This window comes from Heterodontus francisci, chromosome 2, assembly GCF_036365525.1.
Source record: "Heterodontus francisci isolate sHetFra1 chromosome 2, sHetFra1.hap1, whole genome shotgun sequence".
NCBI lineage: Eukaryota > Metazoa > Chordata > Chondrichthyes > Heterodontiformes > Heterodontidae > Heterodontus > Heterodontus francisci.
The window spans coordinates 154,442,676-154,469,040 of record NC_090372.1 but is presented as its reverse complement, the minus strand read 5'-3'; the positions used below and the strand labels follow the sequence as shown (position 1 = coordinate 154,469,040).

At 41.9% G+C, this 26,365-nt stretch overlaps 1 protein-coding gene across 1 annotated transcript in view; it reads right to left on the bottom strand.

Annotated features, from left to right (window-relative positions):
- Window positions 1-969: 969 nt before the first annotated feature.
- cyp51 (cytochrome P450, family 51) overlaps window positions 970-26,365 on the bottom strand; it is a 40,477-nt gene continuing 15,081 nt past the window's right edge. Inside the window, exons 4-10 of the mRNA XM_068012434.1 lie at window positions 24,076-24,202; window positions 14,465-14,639; window positions 7,187-7,306; window positions 5,972-6,167; window positions 5,339-5,434; window positions 4,256-4,424; window positions 970-3,474 (exon numbers count right to left, since the gene is read on the bottom strand). Coding sequence (XP_067868535.1) covers window positions 3,296-3,474; window positions 4,256-4,424; window positions 5,339-5,434; window positions 5,972-6,167; window positions 7,187-7,306; window positions 14,465-14,639; window positions 24,076-24,202 — 1,062 coding nt within the window. The 3' untranslated portion in view covers window positions 970-3,295. The remainder of the gene's footprint in view (window positions 3,475-4,255; window positions 4,425-5,338; window positions 5,435-5,971; window positions 6,168-7,186; window positions 7,307-14,464; window positions 14,640-24,075; window positions 24,203-26,365) is intronic.

Here is a 26,365-nt window from a genome sequence, read left to right as displayed (position 1 = left end):
GGCTGCTTTCAGAGGGTTCGAAATTTCTGGTGGTGCACTTCCGATACTAGCTCATATACCCCCAGGATAGCATTTTTAGTCAATTCATAATCTGATGAACTTTCATCTGGCAACAATGAATAAACCTCAAGGGCTTTTCCTATTAGCTTGCTTTGTAACAAGAATCCAACGCTCTGCTGGTTTTACAATTCTTTTCAAAAGTGACGAAAAATGCTTCCACAGCCCCCTTATTGAAGTTTGGAATCAACTGGGAGAACTTAAGAGCTCAGCACACGGTCCTGAGCTTAGGGGTAGCTTCCTCACTAGCCCTAGTTAATTCAAGTCGCCTTAGCTCTTTTTCCTCCTCCTCCTTCTGGAAAGCTCTCTCTTGTTGACACTCTCTGCTCTTTCTCTCTCGCTCTGGAATTCTAATTCTTGTCTCCTCTGTTGTATTTGTATTTTAGCTAACATTACCCTGTCTGTTTGACTCCCGAATCTTCAGGTTCAAGTAAAAGATAGATAGCCATAAGTTTTAGGAGTTCGGCTTTCGTAGCTTTTGAACAGAAAGTAATCCCTAACTGCCCAACTACATTCCTCAACTCTTCAACAGATAGGGCCTTTAACCTGTTCCCAAGTTACTTCACCCTGGCTTAGGAAGGTACTGGCCTCGAATGTAGACCTGTTAGTAGTCTCGTAGTGTAAAACCAAAGAAAACCTGTATTGAAGATTTTTAACATTTTTTTAACTAGGGATCAATTTGGATTCCCACTTCCAATTTCTCGTTTGTCATTGGGTTATGATCACAAACTACAGCCCCCAAATTTCTGTTATTGCCAAGTGAGGGGTGGGGGGTTCACAGCCATCCCTCTTGCCCTTCCTCTTATTTGACTACAACAGGGTTTATTCCTTTTTTAAGAACAGTGGCTGCGCTTACCACCTCAGTGAGTATTTTATCTTTGATGTGATGGTGGAAGAACCAATCAGATAGGCTTTCTGGAGTTTAAACAAGAGGTGAGTTTATTACGCTCGACAAGCTAAACCTGATCTAAAAATAATAAAATATGCTACACATTCACGTGAGGATCAGACACACAAAAATAGATTTACCAGAATAATACATGGACTCCTTGGGTTAAATTGCAAGGAGAAATTACACAAAGTAGGGTTGTAGTACCTGGAATTTTGAAGTTTAAGGGATTTGATTGTAGTTTTCAATTCTATTAAGGGAAACATGAGAGAGAAACTATTTCTGCTGGTTGGGGAGCCTAGGACTGGGAGGGTGCATAGACCAGACCTATTAGGCATAAAAATAGAGAACACTTCTACATACACAGGGTGGTAGAAATTTGGAACACTCTTCCACATATAGTAATTGATGCTAGATCAACTGTTACTGTTAATTTTAAATGAGACTGATAGATCTTTGTTAATCAAAGATATTAAGGGACCCGAGGCAAAGACGGGTATGAGAAGTTTGGTCACAGATCAGCTATGATCTTACTGAATGACGGAGGCTAAATGGTCTACTCCTGTTCCTATGTTCTCTTCCTTCTGTATGGGATACAGTAGTTACATGCTTACATTTTTGTGGAGTTAGAGAAACAGTTAGCTGAAGTTATTTATCTGGCCCCCTCCTGAGCTGTGGGTTGTGCCTTCAAATAAATCATAATCAAAAGCACATAATTAAATTTCAAACTCCACCTCCAGCACTAAAAGTACAAGTACAGAAAGTAGCAAAAATGTTGTTTGGAACTTTTGAATAAAAGCCTCAACAATAGCAGCCTGGCCTTGGACAGAAAACAGCAGCAGGTGAAGTTTATTGTAGTTGGAGCAGTGTGCAGAGCCTCTTACACATTTAATTTACATTGTTATATTCTCTTTAGGTGCAGAATAGAAAAGGGGTGGGTTAAATATTTTCTTTTGCTTAGAACACACTTGTTTGGTGCTAGAAACATGAAAATCCACCCTATAATCTTTTTCAGACCATGCCTACAAGTTGCCTTTAATAGCTGCATCTTCCCCTGCTAGTTTTCTCCTTTTAGCTAGAAGTGTCCCCTATTTTAATCTATCAGAAATACTAGCACTAAACAAGTATCAGTAGATTCACCAAATTTACTGCAACTGACGATCTCACTAGTTTTTACTTTATACTTACCTTTTAAAATGTTAGTGGGCTTGGTTAAAAAAAAAATTGTGCCATTTTGAAAAGATTCAGATTGTTGCATTGAAACAGTAATTTTCATTAATCATAAAACATCTGGGCACATTATTGATCAAACTATACTTAAAGATGCTGACGGTGTTAAAAGTGGTAGTTTGGGAGGAGGCTCTTACAGAGCATAAACATTGACATGAACCTGTTGGGCCAAATGGCCTGTTTCTGTGCTGTAAACATTATATATTACTTCATATGAAACGACGAGGGTGAGCACAGACTAATAAAACCATCAGTAATTTAAAAGCCCTGTAAATTATACAGCAAAAAACATTTGAGTAATGAATATCAAATCCTGTACACAACAGTAAATGTTACATAGTTACTTTTGGAGATAGGACAGGCACATTTTGAAATAGACAAATGTTCATTTTCTCCAGCGTTACAAGCAATCTAGATATTTGAGAAGCTGTTTACAACCATATTCTGCTTCCCAAGCTCAAATTGAGGTTACAAGCTTGACATACAATAGCTCTGTTAAGAGTCTATATCACAATTTCAGAAACTCTCGGAACTCAATCAAGATTCAATAATTAAAATATGATGAAATGCATAAAGGCAAACCTTACTTGTTCTAATTTTCATGCTAATACCCCACTCCCACTGCTGTCAACTGAATAAAATTACAATAAAAATTAAGTGTTCTTTACAATTCCTCAATGTACTTATTTAAAAATAGCTGTCATAACAGAAATTACTGTAAGGTGCCTAATATTGTAGACACAATGTTCATATTTGTAAAGTTTTGAGCAGATTGGGGATAATCACAATGCATGGAATCAAAAACACAAGTGGCTTGAATTAACTGCTGACTTTTTGATAACTCAACAGTGCTGCTAGAAGTACCCAGTTATTAATAAAGTAAAACTAGGTAATTTAATCATCTACTAAACTGGTAAGTTATCTTTCAAGGCACTAGATGGCAAAGCCTCCTACCAGTTAGTATTTTAATTCTAAAATTGAAATTAATTATTTTACAGTATAATCAGTTCATTTCAATTTTAGTTGTATATATGTAATAGATCAATGAAATAAATTTTGATGTCATAAACCTAAATGAATTACTGAAAACAGCAAGATTGACTTTTATTCGACCAGTTCTCATTGCATTCGTCTCTTATAGCAGATTACTGGGTTGTTAGGTGTATGTATCATCGTTGTGTAGTTCACTGTTGGAAAGTATCCATCAACAAGATCAAATTCATACAACCGAATTAAAATGGACCAGATAGTCTTGATCTGTACAAATGCAAAATTCTCCCCAATACAACGATGGCGACCTAGACAGAGGAAAAGAACGAGAGAGTTACAAGTCTGGTAAGTGAAGCTTTTAAGACAGTAGCAGAATCTTCTTATTCACAAAGTTAAAAAGAGGAGGCAAAGGGATAAGATCTAGGCATTAATCTGTGAAACCATCATCATCATGCCTTAACTGCAATTTTTAAAAAAGAGAAAATAAGGTAGTGTACTGCATCAGCAGAAGATAGTTACAAATCACGAGTTTTTAAGGTTAGGTGATCAGAACTGATTCCAGTTATCAGGAATTTGGATTATTTGAAAATGTTAAGTCGGGCTTGATTTTATTTGTGAAAAATGAAATTTTGCAAGATTATGAAGGGAGTTGACTTAACTAAGCAAATTTTTCACCTAAGGAGTGAGAAGGCTAAGTCTGACAGAACATTTCATGCAAAAGAGATATGGAATATTTTACTGGAGGAGGCTATTTCAGAAAGGGAAAGAATACGGTGAGAAGTCAGATAGTGGGGCAGTTGTTCTATAAAAAGGATGGGCTTAATAGTATTTTTCTGTTCCTATACTAATTTTGATCTGGCATCTGTTAATTTGTAATCATCATCTGAAAAGTTCAGACTGCGATCAAGAATCTCCAGTGCAGATTAAATCAACAGGGTGAACCCACATCTACCCAAGCAGTCAGAGCACATTAGTTCACAAACTATCCACCCCAGTTGTTCTGATCAAAGATCTAAATGGCTGTAAGATTGTCACCATTTTTGTTTGCCAATCAAATTTCAGAAAAGGCTCAACAGCCACAAGGCCTACCTGCACCAAAAGGTACAAATGCAAACTTTTGCAGGGCTGCTGGGTTATCTTGGAGAAAGCGATCTGGGTTGAAAACAAGTCTCTCGGCCCAAGTGTCCTGAAGTCTGTGGTTGACAGTAGGAGACACACATACTTGGTGACCAGGTGGAATAGTGTAGCCAGCTACAGTCTGTAAAGGAATTACAGATCAGAAATACAAATACTGTTCAGTTTGTTCATTCTAATGACAATAAATAAAAAGCAGTAGAATAGTGGATGCAAATTCCAATAGATTAAATTGGTAATACTGCTGTAAGGAGTCGACTGCACAAAAACAGGAGTAAACACCTTTTCAAAATGCAACTCAAGGCCTTATTAATCAGTAATTGAGTAACAGTGGTAGGGCATTAATAACAATGAGGAAAAACAATTATAATCAACAGGATATCAGTAAATTGTAGATTTTTGATCAAATCAAAGCAAAAGGTGCTCATCTATTCTTCAGATGCAAATTGAGACAATGAATGTCATCAATATATATATATAATGGTAATTAAGGGTGGGATATCACAGTAGTGCCTAATCCTGTCCTCATGCAAACGCTTGCAGGAGTAGTCACCCTTGGAACACTGAAGCCAACTGTAGAATGTCATTACCACCCTAGCTGAAATCAGTTGATTCAATACAGAACCTGGGACCATTCTGGTCTTGCATCACCATATAGAGTAATTAATTACCCACTAAACCATCTAGGATTAACAGAAAATGTTCCAATTATTGAATCTCGATTGTCACTGCAGAGAGCAACAGTGAGAATAATTTCCAGTCTCACCTGTTCATAAGGTATCCGTACAAGTTCACTTTACATTAATACATATAATATGAACGTTGACTCAAAAGGAACTGTACAAGTAATTTTGACATGAAAATCAAAAGCTTTGTATTTATGTCAGCAAATATTCACCAATTCTTTCTGAGCAAAGTCACAAGTTACAGCACAATTAGAAGTAGAGTAGTTCTCAGCTCTACAGAATTTACAATGGCATTTGTAAAGCCCAAAGTAAATACCAAACACTAAATGTATTTACTCAGGCTCTTACATACCTGTGGAGTTCTTGCCATCCTCATCATTGTCATTATTGGAGGACGGAGCCTCAGTGTTTCCTTTAAGCAACGATCCAACAAACTCATGTCCTTCAGCTACAAATAAATCAAAGAAAGCTTGATGCTAGTTTTGCAGTAATCACTAATTAATCAACCCCAGGCCAGTCCTGGATCACTATTTATTTTGCCCTTTTCCTCTTACAATCAAATGATTCAACTGACAATAAAAAAAATTCTTAGAGGCAGTGACTACTAATAAAACTGAAGTTGTTCCATCATTCACCTTCATGGGCACAAAAACTATTTTATGTAGGAAAACAAATGAATAAAATGTGTAAAACCATCCTATGAAAGGAACAGAAGACTAAGTCCTTGATCAGGGTTTGTCAGGAAAAGCCAATGCTCACATTACTTAAAAATGGGTAGACAATCAGAGGCTGTGGATCCACCCTTGTGTGATGGGCTTTTCTCATAACCCTGCAGAAATTCTATTCTAATCCAGAGATGATTACATTTTAATGTGAATGTGAAGTACACAAAGGCATTTGTAAGGACTGGGTTTAACTGTTCATCTGCTAAACAATCATAGCTTACAAATCTTTCTACTCTTTGCAGCTTAGGTCAGGCATGTACCTGATCATAGTGTAGCAGTGGCAGATTCTCCCCAGCGACAGCTTTTTGCTCTGCAAAACAACGTTCCTGCAGCTCTTTGTCTTTAGCCAAGAAAAATCCCATCCAGGCACTGGTAGTGGATGAAGTATGTTGCCCTGCCAGCAACAGACCAATAAGCATGCCTGCAATTTCATCATCTGTCAGAGGAGTACCATCCCTGGAAAAAATGTAAAAATCAAAGTAAATTGTAGTACTATAGTAAGAAATGACTGACAGAGAAAGCATGCTTGCCACCTCAAGACAAGCATCTCTTCCTTAACTGGAAGGAGCAGACTAGGAGCCCACTCTTAGACCTCAGTTTGTGCCACTCTCAAAATGAGTAGAAGAAATGTAGACAGAAGCTTGGAGGGACTCTCACTTCAAGGCATCTCCTTGAGAAGTAGTACCCAGATTGTACTCCACATAGTCAAGATCAGGAACTCAATAAGAAGTTACAGTAGGTGCAAAGCTGCTGCTTAGCACTGTGATACAGAGCAGAAAGAGGCCATTCAGCCCATCATGCCTGTGCCTGCCAATCCCCTTCTGCTTACCCAAAGCCCTAAAAGTATATATCAAATTCCCTTTTGAAAGAAGATAGTGTCAAATCATTATCGTTACAGACAATGATGCAAATAGCACAAAAACATATTCACTGTTTTTAAACATAGGAGAAAAGCAACAAAAAAATCTAAACTGTACTAATACGGCAGTTAAGAAATATAGCACATTGTTTACAACGTGCAGATGTAGTTTATATCTTTCAACACACTTCAGCACTGCTCATTAAACTAATTTCAAAATGTAAGTATTTATCAGAACCTATACTTAGAAATAAGGCCTAGCCTTTTAAATATTTATATTAGAATCACTATCAGTATCTTAATTCCAGCTGAGATGTTGGGGTACAAGTACACCAAACCAAAACAGGTTCCATTAATTCAGGTCAAGAGCTCGAGGCGCCAAGTGGCCTGCTCCTGCTCCTGCTCCTGCTCCTATGTTTGTGATTTCAGGATTGAAATTAGGAGAATCCAAGTTTTCAGCTTCATTATTCAAAACTAAAAGATTGTGTAAAATTCTTGAGGTTTAATTCTACTTTTTAGAAGTTTACAGAAAATAATCCACTCAATCACTTGTATAAACTGGTGAACATTTTGAAAGCAGAAAGCCCTTCTACTGTACTTGGAGCTGAGGACTTACTTATAAGTAGCATCCAATAAGGTCTGCAACATGTCATTTTCCTTCTCACTTGACTCCCTCCGTTTCTGGATCACCTTATAGAAGATATTCTTGATTTCTCTGTGTGCTTTATCCCGTCGCCTATCCAGAAATAAAGAGGGAAGTTTTAATGATTTGAAAGAATGAAAAAACATGGATGAAACTTATTTACAAAGGCAGCTTTAAACTATTTGATAGGAGCACAGAAGTGTCACAGTTTAGTTTAGTGATACAGCACTGAAACAGGCCCTTCGGCCCACCGAGTCTGTGCCAACCATCAACCACCCATTTATACTAATCCTACACTAATCCCATATTCCTACCTCATCCCCACCTGTCCCTATATTTCCCTACCACCTACCTATACTAGTGACAATTTATAATGGCCAATTAACCTATCAACCTGCAAGTCTTTGGCATGTGGGAGGAAACCTGAGCACCCGGAGGAAACCCACGCAGACACACGGAGAACTTGCAAACTCCACACAGGCAGTACCCAGAATTGAACCCGGGTCGCTGGAGCTGTAAGGCTGCGGTGCTAACCACTGCGCCACTGTGCCGCCCTAAGTTAGAAAGAATTAATTGAGAACATGATGGGAAGTCGTTACGCCAATGTGGACAAACCCTATTATAAATCGAGAACATCCCAAGCTGCATTCGGACAAATATGTTCCAGCACTACTTACAGCACTATTTTAGCACCTGTGCATTTTCTCCTGCCACATACACCAGCAATTTCATTAACCTCTTGTGAAGGTATTGACTGCTTACTAGAAAACAGTTCCTCAGGCTGGGAACCACTCCCCCACCACCCATCCAGGAGACATATCTCAATTAAATGCCCATTCTTCATGAGCAAACCTAGACAGTGAGTCTCGGCAATAAGACAACACACACACACCTGGATCTGTCCCTACCTGATATACACAGTATTGCTTTAATATGCTTCCTATAATGAAGCACTCAAAACTGCATACAGAAATCCATAGCTGAACCATTTCCTTGTACAAATTTCTTTGCTCTTGTACTCTGTGCCTAATCATTTTGTGTGTGTGTGTGTGTTTATACATATATATATATAAAAAAAACATATACAGCCTCTCCTTTTCCTGCTCAGGTACCCTCTTTCAAATCTGCCGTCATCACCCCCTCCAGAACAAGCAATTTTTGACCTCTGCCCTTGCAAACTACCATCCCATCTCCAATCTCCTTTTCCCCTCCAAAGTCCTTTGAATGTGTTGTCGCCTCCCAAATCAGTGTCTGTTTCTTTCTGGAACTCTACATTTGAATCCCTCCAATCAGGTTTCCACCCGTCACAGTACCGAAACAGCTCTTATCAAAGTCACAAATAACATCTTGCAGTCTTTGACACATCCAGTACTGGAGGAGCAGATTACTGCATTCCTCTAATTCCAGCCTTTTCAGCATCCCTGATGTTAATCCCCAGTGGCCATGCCTGTGAAGGTCCTAAGCTCTAAGGTCCGAAGGCCCTAAACCTACCCACCTCACCGCCAGTCTTTCTTCCTTTAAGGGGCTCTTTAAAACCTACATCTTTGTCCAAGCTTTTGGTCATCCTAATATCTTACGTTTTTTGGTGTCAAATTTTGCTTCATAATGCTCCTGTGAAGCACCCAGAGACATTTTATTACATTAAAAGGTGCTATATAAATACAAGTTGTTAATTTGACTCACCAAAATCAATGCCATGGGACTTCTAGGAATATGTTAAACTCTGCATTAACACTCCAGTCCAGTGCAAATTTCTCTACGATTAATACTGAACCCAGAATGGATGTAGCCTAATTGACATTCATACACAAAATAAGGTTCTGATTTATAATCCGTCCTACAATGGACCAAACCATTCATTGTATTTGCTACGCCTTCTTGAAATGTCTAGTCTTAAAGTAATACACACCATAATAACAGGTTATATTCTAAGGTGTTTAATGTTTTTGTTCTTGTAAAACAGCATAATCCTGATTCACCATGAGGAACGGTACAGAAGATTCACTAGTATAAAACATAAGAACATAAGAAATAGGAACAGGAGTAGGCCATTCAGCCCCTCAGGCCTGTCCCGCCATTCAATAAAATCATGGCTGATCTGTCCCAGGCCTCAACTCCTCTTTCGGGCCTGCTCCGCCTAACCCTCAACTCCCCAAGATTTCAAAAATCTATCTTCTTCTTTGGCCTCCTTGTCTCGACAGACAATGGGTAAATGCCTGGAGGTGGTTAGTGGTTTGTGGAGCAGCACCTGGAGTCGCTATAAAGGTCAATTCTAGAGCAACAGACTCTTCCACAGGCGCTGCAGATAAAATTGGTTGTCGGGGCTGTTACACGGTTGGCTCTCTCCTTGCACTTCTGTCTCTTTTCCTGCCAACTGCTAAGTCTCTTTGGCTCGCCACTCTTTAGCCCCGCCTTTATGGCTGTCCGCCAGCTCTGGCGATCACTGGCAACTGATTCCCACGACTTGTGGTCAATGTCACAGGACTTCATGTCGCGCTTGCAGACGTCTTTAAAGCGGAGACATGGATGGCCGGTGGGTCTGATACCAGTGACGAGCTCGCTGTACAATACATCCTTGGGGGATCCTGCCATCTTCCATGCGGCTCACATGGCCAAGCCATCTCAAGCACCGTTGGCTCAGTAGGGTGTATATGCTGGGGATGTTGGCCGCCTCGAGGACTTCTGCTTTAGAGATACGGTCCTACCACCTGATGCCAAGGACTCTCGGAGGTAGCGAAGATGGAATGAGTTGAGACGTTGCTCTTGGTTGACATACGTTGTCCAGGCCTTGCTACCGTAGAGCAAGGTACTGAGGACACAGGCTTGAAACACTCGGACTTTTGTGCTCCGTGTCAGTGCGCCATTTTCTCACACTCTCTTGGCCAGTCTGGACATAGCAGTGGAAGTCTTTCCCATGCGCTTGTTGATTTCTGCATCGAGAGACAGTTTCCTGGTGATAGTTGAGCCTAGGTAGGTGAACTCTTGAACCACTTCCAGAGGGTAGTCGCCGATATTGATGGATGGAGCATTTCTGACGTCCTGTCCCATGATGTTCGTTTTCGAGGCTGGTGATTAGGCCAAATTTGTTGCAGGCAGCCGCAATCCTGTCGATGAGTCTCTGCAGACACTCTTCAGTGTGAGATGTTAATGCAGCAGCGTCAGCAAAGAGGAGTTCCCTGATGAGGACTTTCTGTACTTTGGTCTTCGCTCTCAGACGGGCAAGGTTGAACAACCTGCCACCTGATCTTGTGTGGAGGAAAATTCCTTCTTTTGAAGACTTGAACGCATGTGAGAGCAGCAATGAGAAGATGATCCCAAACAGTGTAGGTGTGAGAACACAGCCCTGTTTCACGCCACTCAGGATAGGAAAGGGCTCTGATGAGGCGCCGCTATGCTGAATTGTGCCTTCATATTGTCATGGAATGAGGTGATGATACTTAGTAGCTTTGGTGGATATCCGATCTTTGGTAGTAGTCTGAAGAGACCACGTCTGCTGACGAGGTCAAAGGCTTTGGTGAGAGCTATGAAAGCAACGTAGAGGGGCATCTGTTATTCGCGGCATTTCTCCTGTAGATGGCGAAGGGAGAACAGCATGTCAATGGTGGATCTCTCTGCTCGAAAGCCACACTGTGCCTCAGGGTAGACACGCTCAGCCAGCTTCTGGAGTCTGTTTAAAATGACTCGAGCGAAGACTTTCCCCACTATGCTGAGCAGGGAGATTCCACGGTAGTTGTTGCAGTCACCGCGGTCACCCTTGCTCTTATAGAGGGTGATGATATTGGCATTGCGCATGTCCTGTGGCACTGCTCCCTCATCCCAACACAAGCAAAGCAGTTCATGGAGTGGTGAGAGTATAGCAGGCTTGGCACTCTTGATTATTTCAGAGGTAATGCCATCCTTTCCAGGGGCTTTTCTACTGGCTAGAGAATCAAAGGCATCACTGAGTTCCGATTTTGTTGACTGTTCGTCCAGCTCATCCATGACTGGCAGAGACTGGGCTGCATTGAGGGCGGTCTCAGTGACAACATTTTCCCTGGAGTACAGTTCTAGGTAGTGCTCCACCCAGCGGTCCATTTGCTTGCGTTGGTCAGTGATTGTGTCCCGATTTAGATTTGAGGGGGGTGATCTTCTTGATGGTTGGCCCAAAAGCTCTCTTAATGCCATCATACATTCCTCTGATGTTTCCGGTGTCGGAGGCCAGCTGAATACGACTGGATAGGTGTTGCCAGTAGTCGTTTGCACAGTGCCTGGCTGTTCTTTGTGCAGCGCCTCTGGCTACTTTAAGGGCTACGATGTTAACTCACTGGGGGCTTTCTTATAATTCAACGGTGCAATGCGCTTAGCGACTATGACCGGTTCCAGCTCTTCAAAGTGAGATTGAAACAAGTCTGCATTCTGCTTCTCACGTTTGCCAAAGGTGGTCATTGCTGAGCCCACTTCGTCTCTGCATCCCCTGCAGGAGTGTTTTGAAGGGCTTTTTCAAGTGCATTTAGAAACTTATGTAACAGCTGTGGATAAGAAATTCTGTTAGTGTTGATGCGCGGGTGGCCCTTCTGTTTGGAGTGATGTAACTTCTTTGGTTTGAGTATAACTTTGCTGCACACCAAGGAGTGGTCAGTGTTGAAGTCCGCACTGTGGAAGCTGCGTGTGATTTGGACACTGTTTATAGAGGTTCGCCTTGTGATGATGGGGTCCAGCTGGTGCCAACAACGTGGCCTTGGGTGCCTCTATGATACGTGGTGACAGAGTTTAGTATGAAAGAATGAGTTGGTGATGCAGAGGTTATGATAGGTACACAACTCCAGCAGTCTCTGTCCATTCTCATTCATCCTTCCAATGCCATAGCGCCCAAGGCAGGAGGGCCATGAGTCATGGTCGGCCCCAACCCTGGCATTAAAGTCCCCCAGCAGGAACAAATGTTTGATATTAGGAATGCTGCTAATGATATTATGGAGTTCCTCGTAGAACTGGTCTTTAACTTCAGATGGGGAGCAGAGTGTTGGAGCATAGATGCTGAGTAGGTGTACTGGACCAGAGGCGGTGAGCAATCGGATGGACAGTATGCCTTCCGAGCCATTTGAGGGAGGCTCTATCCTGCTGAGCAAAGAGTTTCTGATGGTGAAGCCCACTCCATGCTGTCTTGGTTCTTCAGGATCCCAACCCTGCCAGTAGAAGGGGTAGTCTTGCTCTCTTCGAGATCTGCTCGCAGGGAGGCGTGTCTCCTGAAGTGCTGCAATGTCCATATTGAGTCTACTGAGCTCGTTGTTAATGATGACAGTCTTACGAGTGCCGTTGGTTTGTGTAAGGTCTTCCGACAGGCCAGGACACATAGCTCTGACATTCCAGCTTGCAAAACGAAGGGTTGGTACCTTCTTTCCTTTTTTGTTGTGCTGTTTGGTGCGGTGTGACAGTCCACTTGTCAGACCAATGACCCTGGGCTCCAAGCACCCATTGAAGCAGGTGAACTGTGGCGGGACAGAACCTTACTGACGGGGGGCTGCCCGGTTTGAGGCGGGCGGTAGCTGTCCAGTGAGATGCGATGACCTCTCCCACAGACAAATGCAACCCGTGGCGCCCAATCTCTACGCCAATTGAGCTGGACTTATAACCCGTAACTGCTGCCTTCCATGTTGTTTTGGCCGCTGTGAAGCGACTATGGAGTGACCTCTCCATGGTGTATGCCTGGGCAGAATGTATGGAGGTTGTAAGTTGCCCCCTTCTCGGCCTTCCTAGTGTGTTCCAAAGGAGTGCAGAGCACGACGTTTGGCACCGGTATGGCTGCAGGAACTGCCGGAAACATGCCAAAGGTGACACATGACCGCCTTAGGGGTTCCGCTCCGTATTTTCTGTTAGGGTTTACTCCCTTAGCATTGGTCTCTCCCGAGACGCCCACAAGACAGTGGGGTTGTTAGCTCGTATCCCTGAGCAGGGGCCCTAACAAGTAAACAGTGTGATTTCATGGAGGGAGAGGGTAGGGGGTGGGGGGTGCGAGGTGGGAATACGGGGGGGGCGTCCCCCTTAAATACAATCAGTGACCTAGCCTCCGCAACTATCTGAGGCAGAGAATTCCACAGATTCCCGACCCTCAGAGACGAAATTCCTTCGCATCTCAGTTTTAAATGTGTGCGCCCTTATTCTGTAACTATGTCCCCTAGTTTGAGATTCCCCAACTAGTGGAAACATCTTCTGTCAAGCCCCCTTAAAATCTTTCTATAAGATCACCTCTCATTCTTCTAAATTCCAATGAATAAAGGCCTAACCTGTTTAGCCGTTCTTGATAAGACAGCCCCTTCATCCCAGGAATCAGCCTAGTGAACCTTTTCTGAATTGCCTCCAATGCTAATATATCCTTCTTTAAATATGGGGACCAAAACTGTACGCAGTACTCCAGGTGTGGCCTCACCAACACCCTGTACAGTTGCAACAAGATTTCCCTATTTTTAAACTCTAACCCCTTAGCAATAAAGGCCAAAATTCCATTTGCCTTCCTAATTACTTGCTGCACCTGCATGTTAACCTTTTCATTCACAAGAACACCCAGATCCCTCTGTATTGCAGTATTTTGTAGTCTTTCTCCGTCTAAATAATAATCTGCCTTTTTATTCTTCCTACCAAAGTGGATTACCTCACACTTTCCCACATTGAACCCCATCTGCCAAGTTTTTGCCCACTCACTTAACCTATCTATATCCCTTTGCAGATTCTTTGTATCCTCATCACAACATGCCTTCCCACCTATTTTTGTATCAGCAGCAAATTTGGATACACTACACTCTGTCCCTTCCTCTAAGTCATTAATATAGATAGTAAATAGTTGATGCCCTAGGACCGATCCTTGTGGCATCCCACTAGTTACAGCTTTCCAACCTGAAAAAGACCCATTGATCCCGTCTCTCTCCCTTCTGTGATTAGCCAATCTTCAATCTGTGCCAACACATTACCCCCAATACCCTGAGCTCTTATTTTGTGCAATAACCTTTTATGTGGCACCTTATCAAACGCCTTCTGAAAATCCAAATACACTACATCTACTGGTTCCCCTTTATCCACTCTGCTGGTTATATCCTCAAAAAACAGGAATAATAAATTTTTAAAACACACAGATCTGCGCACACAAGGAACATTACTATTTAAAATATGGGAATTCTAAATGAACCTTTCCTCACCACTATCACAATCCAAAGAACTATTCTATTTGTTTCAACTTTTACCTGAGTCATACGATTTGCCCCTCTACCTGCTATTCATTACCTAAAACTGGGAAGAGGTAACCAACCAGGAAGAAGCCAGGCAGCATGGGTAAATCCACCATCAAGGTCAGCATAGAGCTGTGCAACCTTTTCATTAAGCAGGTTTCGAATCTCTTTACCATGTAAGCAACGGCTGGCTGTTAAAATGATCAGCTCAGACAAGGCCTCAAACAAACCTAAAAATAAATGAGAGAGGAATTAATGAGACATTAAATATAAAATGCCTTTGGAACAACATTTTATGCAAGGAAATTACATAGCCAGTATTAAGTACAAACACATTCAGTTTTCTGGATTTAATTCTTCCCATCATGAAAGCAAGTTGAAATTCTTACTGTCACGCTTCACTTGGTGGAAGGATGCTAAAAAGCCTGCAATTTTAACTACATTCATCCAAAAGGATCAACAGTGTGCCAACCTCATTGTGAAAACTTCAAATGCACTAGATTGGACACTTTAAAAAGCATCCTAGTATTTAAATGGAATATGATTAACCATCAGCTGCATCACCACTTAAATCATCCACATTTAATCAGCTAAATCGGCATAACAAATTTCCATTATTGTCAATTAAAAAGTTACTGTTTACAGCATGTTAAGTATACCGGCTACTTCAGGCAGGAACAGATGTTCTGTCAGTAGTTTTCACTTTAAGGTAGATTCCTAAATAAATTACATGGCAATAATCCAACCAAGCAGTTCAATTTCAGCTGATCCAACCTGCTCTTTATAAGACAATTTTTATCTTTGATATTTGTTATTGCTACCCTGCCAGGCTTCAGTGCAGTTCAAGTTGCTAGGCTGGCAGGAAATCGTTGTGAAGGACCAACGTTATGGCAAAGAAACAATACAAAATTAAATCAGAGTATGCCATTTCTATGCAAAGTACCAAAGGCACTAGGCACAAGTTCTCTGGATGTATTTTTAAAAATCCATTTCAAGGTTTAATTATCAGAGCTTTTTTGATCATGTGAACTGTCTGATGCATACTAACAGGCAAATCACCACAGCACCAATTTGTCTACAAGCGATGGGGACTGTATTATAAACTGTCAGATCTCCCAATGTATTAAATATGGAAAGCTGCGTGTTGTGTTGTTGCATAAGGATCATGTTATGCTACGTAATGCGTAATATATTGTTCTGCTGCTAAAGTGAAGCTGTGTCCCTTAAAGGCCAGAAAGTCTAATAAGTCTTAAATAAATACTGATAAATTCACTCAGACGTTAGCAACATTTGGGCTCATATGTCAAAAGGAAAGCCTTTTTTTCAGGTGAGACACAAACTGCAATGGACAGGTAAGTGGATGTATGAACTTATATACAAAGATCTTGCACATGGCATTCATTGGGTGTCCACAAATCTTACTTCCTATAACAACAAAACAAAGAACAGTACAGCACAGGAACAGGCCATTCGGCCCTCCAAGCCTGTCAACAGTTATCAACTGCCTATGTAAACATTTATAATATGAAACCTTATCGGTCAACATTTTACAATGGGAAAACCGCACATGACAATTGTGCTGTCATTATTTATTCATGAACCAACAGTCACTTAAAAGGCTTTTTGAAAAAGCTCTTCAACCACCACTGAAGTTTACATCAAAATAAAGTTTCAATAAAATTTAAAAATTCAAGAATGACCATTTATACAATTGATTACTGAATTGTCTATTGTGATTGTTAAGGCCTCATGGTGTCAGCCAGTTTCAAAAGCCCAAGCTTGTATTGGACATTTTTAACCTCAGAACAGCTGGTCAGAGTTCACTTGTGCATTGAGCAAGTGAAGTTTGCACACTGGGAACTTTTGCAATCTTCCCATCAGCATAACTTGATAGTTCATCGTGGGAAGATTTCAGATTTTCATTGCTTTTTTCCCAAAAGGCTTCAAGCAAAACAGAAATTGAATTCTCAAAGCTTTACTTTAGGTAATTGATGCCACTTACATAAATTTATTAATCTCAAGCAATTGATCTCTTATGTAAACAATGAGACAGGATGTACAGCTACATCTTTGATTGTGGTTACTTCATTGATGTAAGAAATTCAAGATTGCTTATTGAAAATATATTTCTGTTTAGGTCACTCACTTTTATTACTGTTGAAAACTTAATTTAAAAAGTTTCAACCATTTTTGAGACTTAAAGATTTTTTTTTAACATAAAACTTGGAAATTGTGTAATCTGTGCACTTGAGGATTTGTAGTCATTTTTATGAAACTTCATATTTACTAAAGACATTGCAAGTCAGCAAGGTCACTAATATTCCTCTGCTGCCAGTGCATGCCAGAAATCACATCACAGGAAATTGCACACTACCAGTCAGTGATGTTCCATGCAGAAAATTTACTAAATACTTGAAGGCAGGAGCATAAAGGCAAGGACCACTGATGAGGGAATATAGTGATGGGGAAACCTATGGATACAAAACCAGCAGTGGATGGGTCAAAACATGGTGGGAGGGTGAAGAATGATGAATGACAGTATGGGTCTCATTCTCTTGGGTCTCTCCCCTCTGAAAATCTGCAAGACCCTGCTCCCATGCAATATTGCTAAATCCCAGCAACCTCCGCCAAGCACCAAAACTCTCTTCCCAGTCTCCTGGATCCGAGGAGCCCCTCCTGAGACTTCTCTCCCCACCCCTCTTCCACAATCCCAGGATTCACTCTTCATCCTCACAAACCTCTAGCCAGCATTTCCACATTGTAGGATCCCTTTCCTAGTGAACCCAAATCTCAGGTCCTCCCAGAGTGTTTTCAGAAACTCCCTTTTCAGTGTTTATACAGCCCCGCTTTACCCAAGACCCTCTTCCAGAGATACCCCCAATGTCAATAATTTAGCATCCCACTAAAAATATTTGCATAGCACCTGTTCTTATACATTGGCTCCCAGTTGAGCAACATCTTGGTTTTAAAATTCTCATCCTTGTTTTCAAATCCCTCCTTGGCCTTACCTCTCTCTATCCCTAATCTCTTCCACCTGCACAACCCTCCAAGGTATCTGTGCTCCTCTAACTTTGGCCTCTTGTGCATCCCTGATTTTAATCATTCCACCATTGGTGGCTGCGCCTTCAGTTGCCTAGGTCCCAAGCTCTGGAATACCCTCCCTACACTTTTCCACCTTGCTTTCCTCCTTTAAGACACTCCTTAAAACCTACCTCTTTGACCAAGCTTTTGGTCACCTGACCTAATATCGCCTTTTGTGGTTTGGTGTCATACTTTGTTTTATAATGCTCCTGTAAAGTGCCTTGGGATATTTCATTACATTAATGGTGCTATATAAATATAAGTTGTTATAAAATGTTCAACTCATGGCAAGCAATGCCATAGTTAGCAAAATATTCAAAGTTTTGCATATGGAATGCACTTCCTGTATATATTAATCTTGTTGCCAGTGTCACAACTCCTGTCATTTCGTAAACATGAAGGTATAAATAATTCACAATGGTGAAGAATCAGTCCACTTTTGCTTGTCCTTTAAGGTATTGCAGACCTCTGGCCATTTGGTGGCGCTGTTGCCCTTTCAGGGCCACCATTTTCTAAAATCAGCCAGAATTCTCCAAAGCTATCTTGTAATTCCCAGAGGGGTTTACATGTCTGGATGTTGGGCAAGAAGAAAACAATCTAAAGTAGAATGTCTGCATTGGAAGACGGCTAATTTCCATGCAATGAGAAGGGATCTAGCCAGGGTGAAATGAAACCAAAGACTGAAAGAAAAAACCGTAATGGAAGAATGGATGATCTTTAAGATGTTTCAGGTACAGCCAAGGTACATACCAACAAGAGCGAAAGGAAGGGGAACGAAAGCCAGGGTGACAAGGGAGATAGAGAATATGATGAATAAAAAAAAAGTGGGTGGATGTTACAGACAGGTAAATTCTTTAAGTGAAAACCAAGTCAAATACAATAATTTGGGGGGAGGTGATGGCACAGTGGTATTGTCACTGGACTAGTAACCCAGAGACCCAGGGTATTACTCTGGGGACATGGGTTCGAATCCCACCACAGCAGAAAGTGGAATTTAAATTCAATTAATAAATCTGGAATTAAAAGCTAGTCTAATGGTGACCATGAAACCATTGTCGATTGTTGTAAAAATCCGTCTGGTTCACTAATGTCGTTTAGGGAAGGAAGTCTGCTGTCCTTACCTGGCACCGGAAACAACAACGGCAAACCCAGCCCTGTGGACCCTGCAAAGTCCTCCTTACTAATATCTGGGGGCTTGTGCCAACGTTGGGAGAGCTGTCCCACAGACTAGTCAAGCAACAGCCTGACCATCATACTCACGGAATCACACTTTACAATGTCCCAGACACCGCCATTACCATCCCCGGGTATGTCCTGTCCCACCAGCAGGACAGACCCAGCAGAGGTGGCAGCACAGTGGTATACAGTCGGGAGGGAGTTGCCCTGGGAGTCCTCAACATCAACTCCAGACCACATGAAGTCTCATGGCACCAGGTCAAACATGGGAAAGGAAACCTCCTGCTGATTACCACCTATCGCAGTCCACCCTCCCACCCTCAGCTGATGAGTCAGTACTCCTCCATGTAGAACATCACGGAGGAAGCACTGAGGGTGTCAAGGGCACAAAATGTACTCTGGGTGGGGGACTTCAATGTCCATCACTGAGAGTGGATCGATAGCACCATTACTGACCGAGCTGGCTGAGTCCTAAAGGGCATAGCTGCTAGACTGGGTCTGCGACAGGTGGTGTGGGAACCAACAGGGAAACATATACTTCACCTTGACCTCACCAACGCATCTGTCCATGACAGTATTGGTAGGAGTGACCACTGCACAGTCCTTGTGGAGACAAAGTTCCATCTTCACATCGAGGATACCCTCCATCGTGTTGTGTGGCATTACCATCATGCTAAATGGGATAGACTTTGTACAGATCTAGCAACTCAAAACTGGGCATCCAGGAAGCGCTGTGGGCCATCAGCAGCAGCAGAATTGTACTCAAACACAATCTGTAACCTCATGGCCCAGCATATCCCCCACTCTACTATTACCATCAAGCCAGGAGACCAACCCTGGTTCAATGAAGAGTGCAGGAGGGCATGCCTGGAGCAGCACCAGGCATACCTCAAAATGAGGTGTCAACCTGGTGAAGTTACAACCCAGCACTACTTGCATGCCAAAGAGCAGAAGCAGCATGCAATAGACAGAGCTAAGTGATCCCACAACCAACAGATCAGATCTAAGTTCTGCAGTCCTGCCACATTGAGTCGTGAATGGTGGTAGATAATTAAACAACTCACAAGAGGAGATGGCTGCACAAATATCCCCATCCTCAATGATGGGGGAGCCCAGCACATCAGTGCAAAAGATAAGGCTGAAGCATTTACAACAATCTTCAGCCAGAAGTGCCAAATGGATGATCTATCTCAGCCTCCTCCTGAAGTCCCCAGAATCACAGATGCCAGTCTTCAGCCAATTCAATTCACTCCGCGGGCTATCAAGAAACGACTGAAAGCATTGGATACTACAAAGGCTATGGGCACTGACAACATTCCGGAAATAGTACTGAAGACCTGTGCTCCGGAACTTGCCGCACCCCTAGCCAAGCTGTTCCAGTACAGCTACAACACTGGCATCTACCCGGCAATGTGGAAAGTTGCCCAGGTATGTTCTGTACACAAAAAACAGGACAAATCCAACCCAGCCAATTACCGCCCCATCAGTTTACTCTCGATCATCAGTAAAGTGATGGAAGGTGTTGTCTAGTGGCACTTGCTTAGCAATAACTTGCTCAGTGATGCTCAGTTTGGGTTCCGCCAGGGCCACTCAGCTCCTGACCTCATTACAGCTTTGGATCAAACATGGACAAAATAGCTGAACTCACAAGGTGAGGTGAGAGTGACTGCCTTGACATCAAGGCAGCATTTGACTGAGTGTGGCATGAAGGAGCCCTAGCAAAACTGGAGTCAATGGGAATCATGGGGAAAACTCTCTGCTGGTTGGAGTCATACCTAGCGCAAAGGAAGATGGCTGCGGTTATTAGGGGTCAATCATCTGAGCTCCAGGACATCACTGCAGGAGTTCCTCAGGGTAGTCTCCTAGGCCCAACCATCTTCAGCTGCTTCGTCAATGACCTTCCTTCAATCGTAAGGTCAGAAGTGGGGATGTTCGCTGATGATTACACAATGTCCAGCACCATTTGAGACTCCTCAGGTATGGAGGCAGTCCGTGTAGAAATGCAGCAATACCTGGACAATATCCAGGCTTGGGCTGATAGGTGGCAAGTAACATTCGTGCTACACAAGTGCCGGACAATGACAATCTCCAACAAGAGAGAATCTAACCATCTCCCCTTGACATTCAATGGCATTTCGATCACTGAATCCCCCACTATCAACATCCTGGGGGTTATCATTGACCAGAAACTGAACTGGAGTAGCCATATAAATACCGTGGCTACAAGAGCAGGTCAGAGGCTAGGAATCCTGTGGCGAATAACTCACCTCCTGACTCCCCAAAGCCTGTCCTACAAGGCACAAGTCAGGATTGTGATGAAATACTCTCCACTTGTCTGGATGGCTGCAGCTCCAACAACACTCAAGAAGCTCGACACCATCCAGAACAAAGCAGCACGCTTGATTGGCACCCCATCCACAAACATTCACTCCCTCCACTACAGTGGCAGCAGTGTGTACCATATACAAGATGCATTGCAGAAATGCACCAAGGCTCCTTCAACAGCACCTTCCAAACCCATGACCTCTACCACCTAGAAGGACAAGAGCAGCAGATGACACCACCACCTGCAAGTTCCCCTCCAAGCCACACACCGTCCTGACTTGGAACTATATCGCCGTTCCTTCACTGTTGCTGGGTCAAATTCCTGGAACTCCCTTCCTAACAGCATTGTGGGTGTATCCACCTCCCATGGACTGCAGCGGTTCAAGAAGGCAGCTCACACCACCTTCTCAAGGGCATTTAGGGATGGGCATTAAATGCTGGCCTAGCCAGCGATGCCCACATCCCACAAACTAATTTTAAAAATGAAATTGAGAGGGGAACTGAAGAGGAAAATAAGACTGGAAAAGAGAGAATGAGAATAAAATAGCAGTCAACCCAAAAATCTAACATCAGCATGTAAACAGTAAGTGGGTATTTGCGGGGGGTGGGGGGTGTGCTATTAGGAACAAAGAGGGTGGTAAGTCCTTAGAGGCGCAAGACAAGGCTCATGGAATCAGAAGGTCAGTGTTAGCTTGGATAAAAAATTGGCTTAAGGAGAGAAAAATGAGTTGCATTAAATGGTTATTTTTCAGACTGGAGGATGGTAGACATTGGTGTTTCCCAAGGGTCAGTGCTAGAACCACTGCTGTTATGATTTGGATATTGGAATACAGAGTAAAATTTCAAAATTTGCTGATGATACCAAACTTGGAATTGTGGCAGACAGTGAGGATGATGCCAATCAACTGCAACAGGACATAGATATGCTATCAGAATGGGCAGGCAGATGGAATTTAACAGAGAAGTGTGAGGTGATGCATTTTAGCAGAGAAAATAGGAAAAAGGTAATATAAACTTCATGGCACAGCTCTAAAGACTGTCCAGGGACAGAGAGACCTTGGGGTGCACGTGCATAGATCTCTGAAGGCAGCAGGGCATATTGAGAGAGTGGTCAGCAAAGCATTGGGATCTTTGGCTTCATAAATAGAGGCATTGAGTACAAAAGCATGGAAGGTATGCTAAACCTTTATAAAGCTCTGGTTAAACCACAACTAGAATACTGTGTCCAGTTCTGGTCACCACACTTTAGGAAGGATGTGAGGATCCTACAGAGGGTGCACAGGAGGTTTACCAAAATGGTTCCAGGGATGAGGGATTTTAGTTACAAAGTTAGGTTAGAGAAGCTGGGGTTGGAGCAAAGGGGATTGGGAGGAAAGATTTGATAGAGGTGTACAAGACTATGACAGGTTTGGATAAGGTGGACAACGAAAAGCTGTTCCAATTAGCGGATGGTACAAGGACTAGGGAACAGATTTTAGGTTTCGGGCAAAAGATGCAGGGAGGATTTGAGAAAGAACTTTGTTATGCAGCGAGTGTTAATAACCTAGAACTCGCTGCCCATGAGGGTGGTGGAGGCGGAGACGATCAATGATTTCAAAAGGAAGCTGGATGGACACTTGAGGGAAAGAAACGTGCAGGGCTATGGGGATAGAGGGGGAAATGGGACAGGCTGGATTGCTCTACGAAGAGCCAGCAGGGACTTGAAGGGCCAACTTGCCTCCTTCAATGCCGTAAAAGACTCTCCGATTCCAACAGGATTATGTTTTGCGATGATAGACTGCAAAGTCAAATATCATTTGGACACAGTGGCGCAGTGGTTAGCACCACAGCCTCACAGCTCCAGGGACCCGGGTTCAGTTCTGGGTACTGCCTGTGTGGAGTTTTCAAGTTCTCCCTGTGACCGCGTGGGTTTTCACCGGGTGCTCCGGTTTCCTCCCACAGCCAAAGACTTGCAGGTCGATAGGTAAATTGGCCATTGTAAATTGCCCCTAGTATAGGTAGGTGGTAGGGAATATGGGATTACTGCAGGGTTAGTATAAATGGGTGGTTGTTGGTGGGCCGAAGGGTCTGTTTTGGTGCCGTATCTCTAAATATAAATAAAATAAAATATAAATACATTGTCCAGATTCAGAGAAAGCTATCACAGGGACTCTTGCAGCAGTGCAGCTGTACTCCAGCAAAAGTTAGTGCATTTGTGGGACGAGAAAGAATTTAAAATGTGTTCGTGTCCAAGCTTTCTCCCTTGAAAATAATAGTATTTGCAGATGCAACATTTCTACAGAGAATTAGAAAGTATGCAAAATCGTCTGGATTTTTCAAATTTAAAACGGTATATTATCCTTTTCAATATAATTGGTGTAAGTGGTATAATTGGAAATAATTGGTGTCAAATCATTTGCCTACAAACATAAGGGCCCAATTTTAACCCATTCACTTAAACAGAGTTAAAATTGGGCTCTTAGTTTTAACGAGTTAACTGGTCACAAGCCTTTAAGGTGAATTTTTGTGTTATATTTTAAACCATTAAAGAGTAGGAATGAAAAAGGGAAAGTTTTTCTAGAACTCTTGGGAGATAATAGATAGTAAACCCCATTACTTTTAGAAGACAGTAACCCATGCACAGTACCATTTCAGAAGGCACATGTGATCCTCTGGTACCTCATCCAAGTGTCCAATTCTTCATTTGTGAACTTGGACAGCAAAATCTAACAGGCTAAGAGGGACCATCTGGAGCACTCACAGCTGAGCCCAATTTTATCCTTACATCCACAGTCCACATTGTTTGCTGAAGATGGCCTCTGATGGCAACAATCAGGGGTAGAAGCCCTGGATAATTTTCCACTCCAGGTACGCTTCCACATGGTTAAGATCATCAAATGAAGTACAGACCTGGAAACAAAAGTGTGTAATGCTCAACGATGCATTTACCCTCGGAATATGGGCTTATGCCTGGCTCCTTTCAGTTCCTGGCAAATTATAAGCCCATAATTACATATGTTTTATAACAAACAACGGCCCTCAAAATTTAATGAACATTTTGGGACTTTGTGCATAATTGTGAAGATGAAATATTTGAGCACTTACTTTTAACCCCACTGTCACCCCAGCGTTTAAAATATTCATGGGTTTCCTCTTCAATCAGAGGGATGTGCTGTTTAAATTGAGCAATGTTGAGGCCAGTTTTGAGCATCTTCTTTTGTTCCAGAAATATCTTGTAGGATGAGAAAGCAACAACGTATGAAATAATGAAGATACATCAACACAATTTTCATTTATGGAAACAAGTCAATGCTCTAAAGTTAATTTCTACAATTTGGAACAGTTTATTCTTAAATTACTGCAAGTGAAATCTTTTGATCCGAAGTTGAAACACTTCCCATTGTGGATACTGTACTGGCCACTCCCAGGTGAGGGTAAATGCAGAGTAAAAGGTAGCCTCAGCCCTTGAACCATCCCTATTACAACAGAATGTCATTCCCACCCCACCAGTCCCATCATTTCCCACAAGCTATTTGTTAGCCTCAGTGAGATTACCAATTTAATTTTAATTGCAGTATATGCTGAATTAGCGGGATGTGCATGAATGCACACTAAAAACGATTGAGACTGTGCAAACATTTCTCACGTGAATCTTACAGGGAACTTTCCATCAGTCTGGGCTGATTTTCAAACTCAGATCCCATTGTCCAATCCAGTGCATCCTCTAAATATATATTTAGTAAATGGAAAGCTGTTTTAGGTCAATAGAAAGATTATGGGAATTGGGCTTTGAGACAGAAATGCAACATAAAAAGGAACTGGCAAGAAATACTTGTGTAATTCTATTTTCATTAGTCACCAATCAACATAACCAATTAAAAAGGAGAAAAATAAACTTAACCAATGAGAATAAAGAAAGCTGACAGACTGAAGTGTTATGAGGGTGATGCACAGAAGAAACATTACTGGAGAATGACATTTACAGCATTTGTCTTAAAAATAACATGGAGACTATTGGAGGCACAAGAAAGATGTAAAAACCTTAGAAAGGGTACAGAGGAGGATTACCAGAATGTTACCAGAGATGAAGGACTTCAGCTATGAGGAGAGGTTGGAAAAGTTAGGAATGCTCTCCTTGGAACAGAGAAAGCTAAGAGGTGACCTAATAGAGTTTTTCAAGGTAAAGAGTGTTTTGATAGAGTAGATAGAGAAAGATTGTTCTCTCTGGTGAGTGGGTCAATAACTAGAGGTCATAGATTCCAAATCATTAACAAAGGATCTAGAGGGGAGATGAAGAGAAATGTTTTCCCCTCAGTCAGGTTCCAGAGCAGTCTACCTGAAAAGGTGGTGGAAGCTGATTCCATAATTTTAAAAGGGAAATGGGCAGGTACTTGAGGATTAGGAACTTGCAGGGTTATGGACATAAAGCAGGGATGTGGGACGAAGCATGACTGCTCTTTCAAAGAACCAGTACAGGCATGACAGGCCGAATGGCCTCCTTCTGCACTGTAAGGTTTCCATGATTCTGTGCTTTAGCTCTGGGTAGCATACACTGAAGTAGCCCCAACAAGGGGAAAAATTGGTTCTCAGACCGGACATGTGGTACACAATAGCCTTTATGGACAATCTTAATGATATCAAAACCACAATGTCCATTTCCACATTGTCTTTAAATAAAATGAAAACAGGAGGAGAAATAGATTAATGGATAAGTTATGCTTTCAGTTTGTGCGATCTTTATCAGAATCATCTTCAATGATTAAAATAACTCAAGTATTAACACTACCAGGTCAATGAAATTAATAATTATGAAACTGGTATCTTTTACAAACTGAAGTGTATGCTATCTCTATTATTTCTTCTGATGGTGGTCTATTGATCACTAAAGACACATACAAAATAAATACATAATTAACTGAATTAGCTGAACTCAGATTACTCTACTGCATTTGTTGTTATTATTGGAAGATCAAGTCAACTGAGAAATATGATCAAATAAAGTATGCCACAAAATGTTATCATCTTGACGTATCAAAAGATATATTATTACAGATGCACAAAGATGATATTACATACAAGTTCTCCAAATCTGCTGTTCGGTTGACCCATTCAGGGAAGGACCCAGTTACACAATGGAACATAGGCATGCAAAGGGTAAACATTTTGGTAGCATATCTAACATGCAATGGCTGGTTTTGAGTAAGTTTAGCTATGTTCCCCCAAACTTAATGTAACTTTTGTGTGGTTATGTTTAAATGTTATTTATTCATCTGGATCAGAAATCAATATGGTAGATAAAATCAAGTTTAAAAATAAATTGAGCAACACAATTGGTTCATTGCATTTTTGCTGTTGTAACCAGTTTAACAGTTTTAGAAATTAGTTGAACAATTAT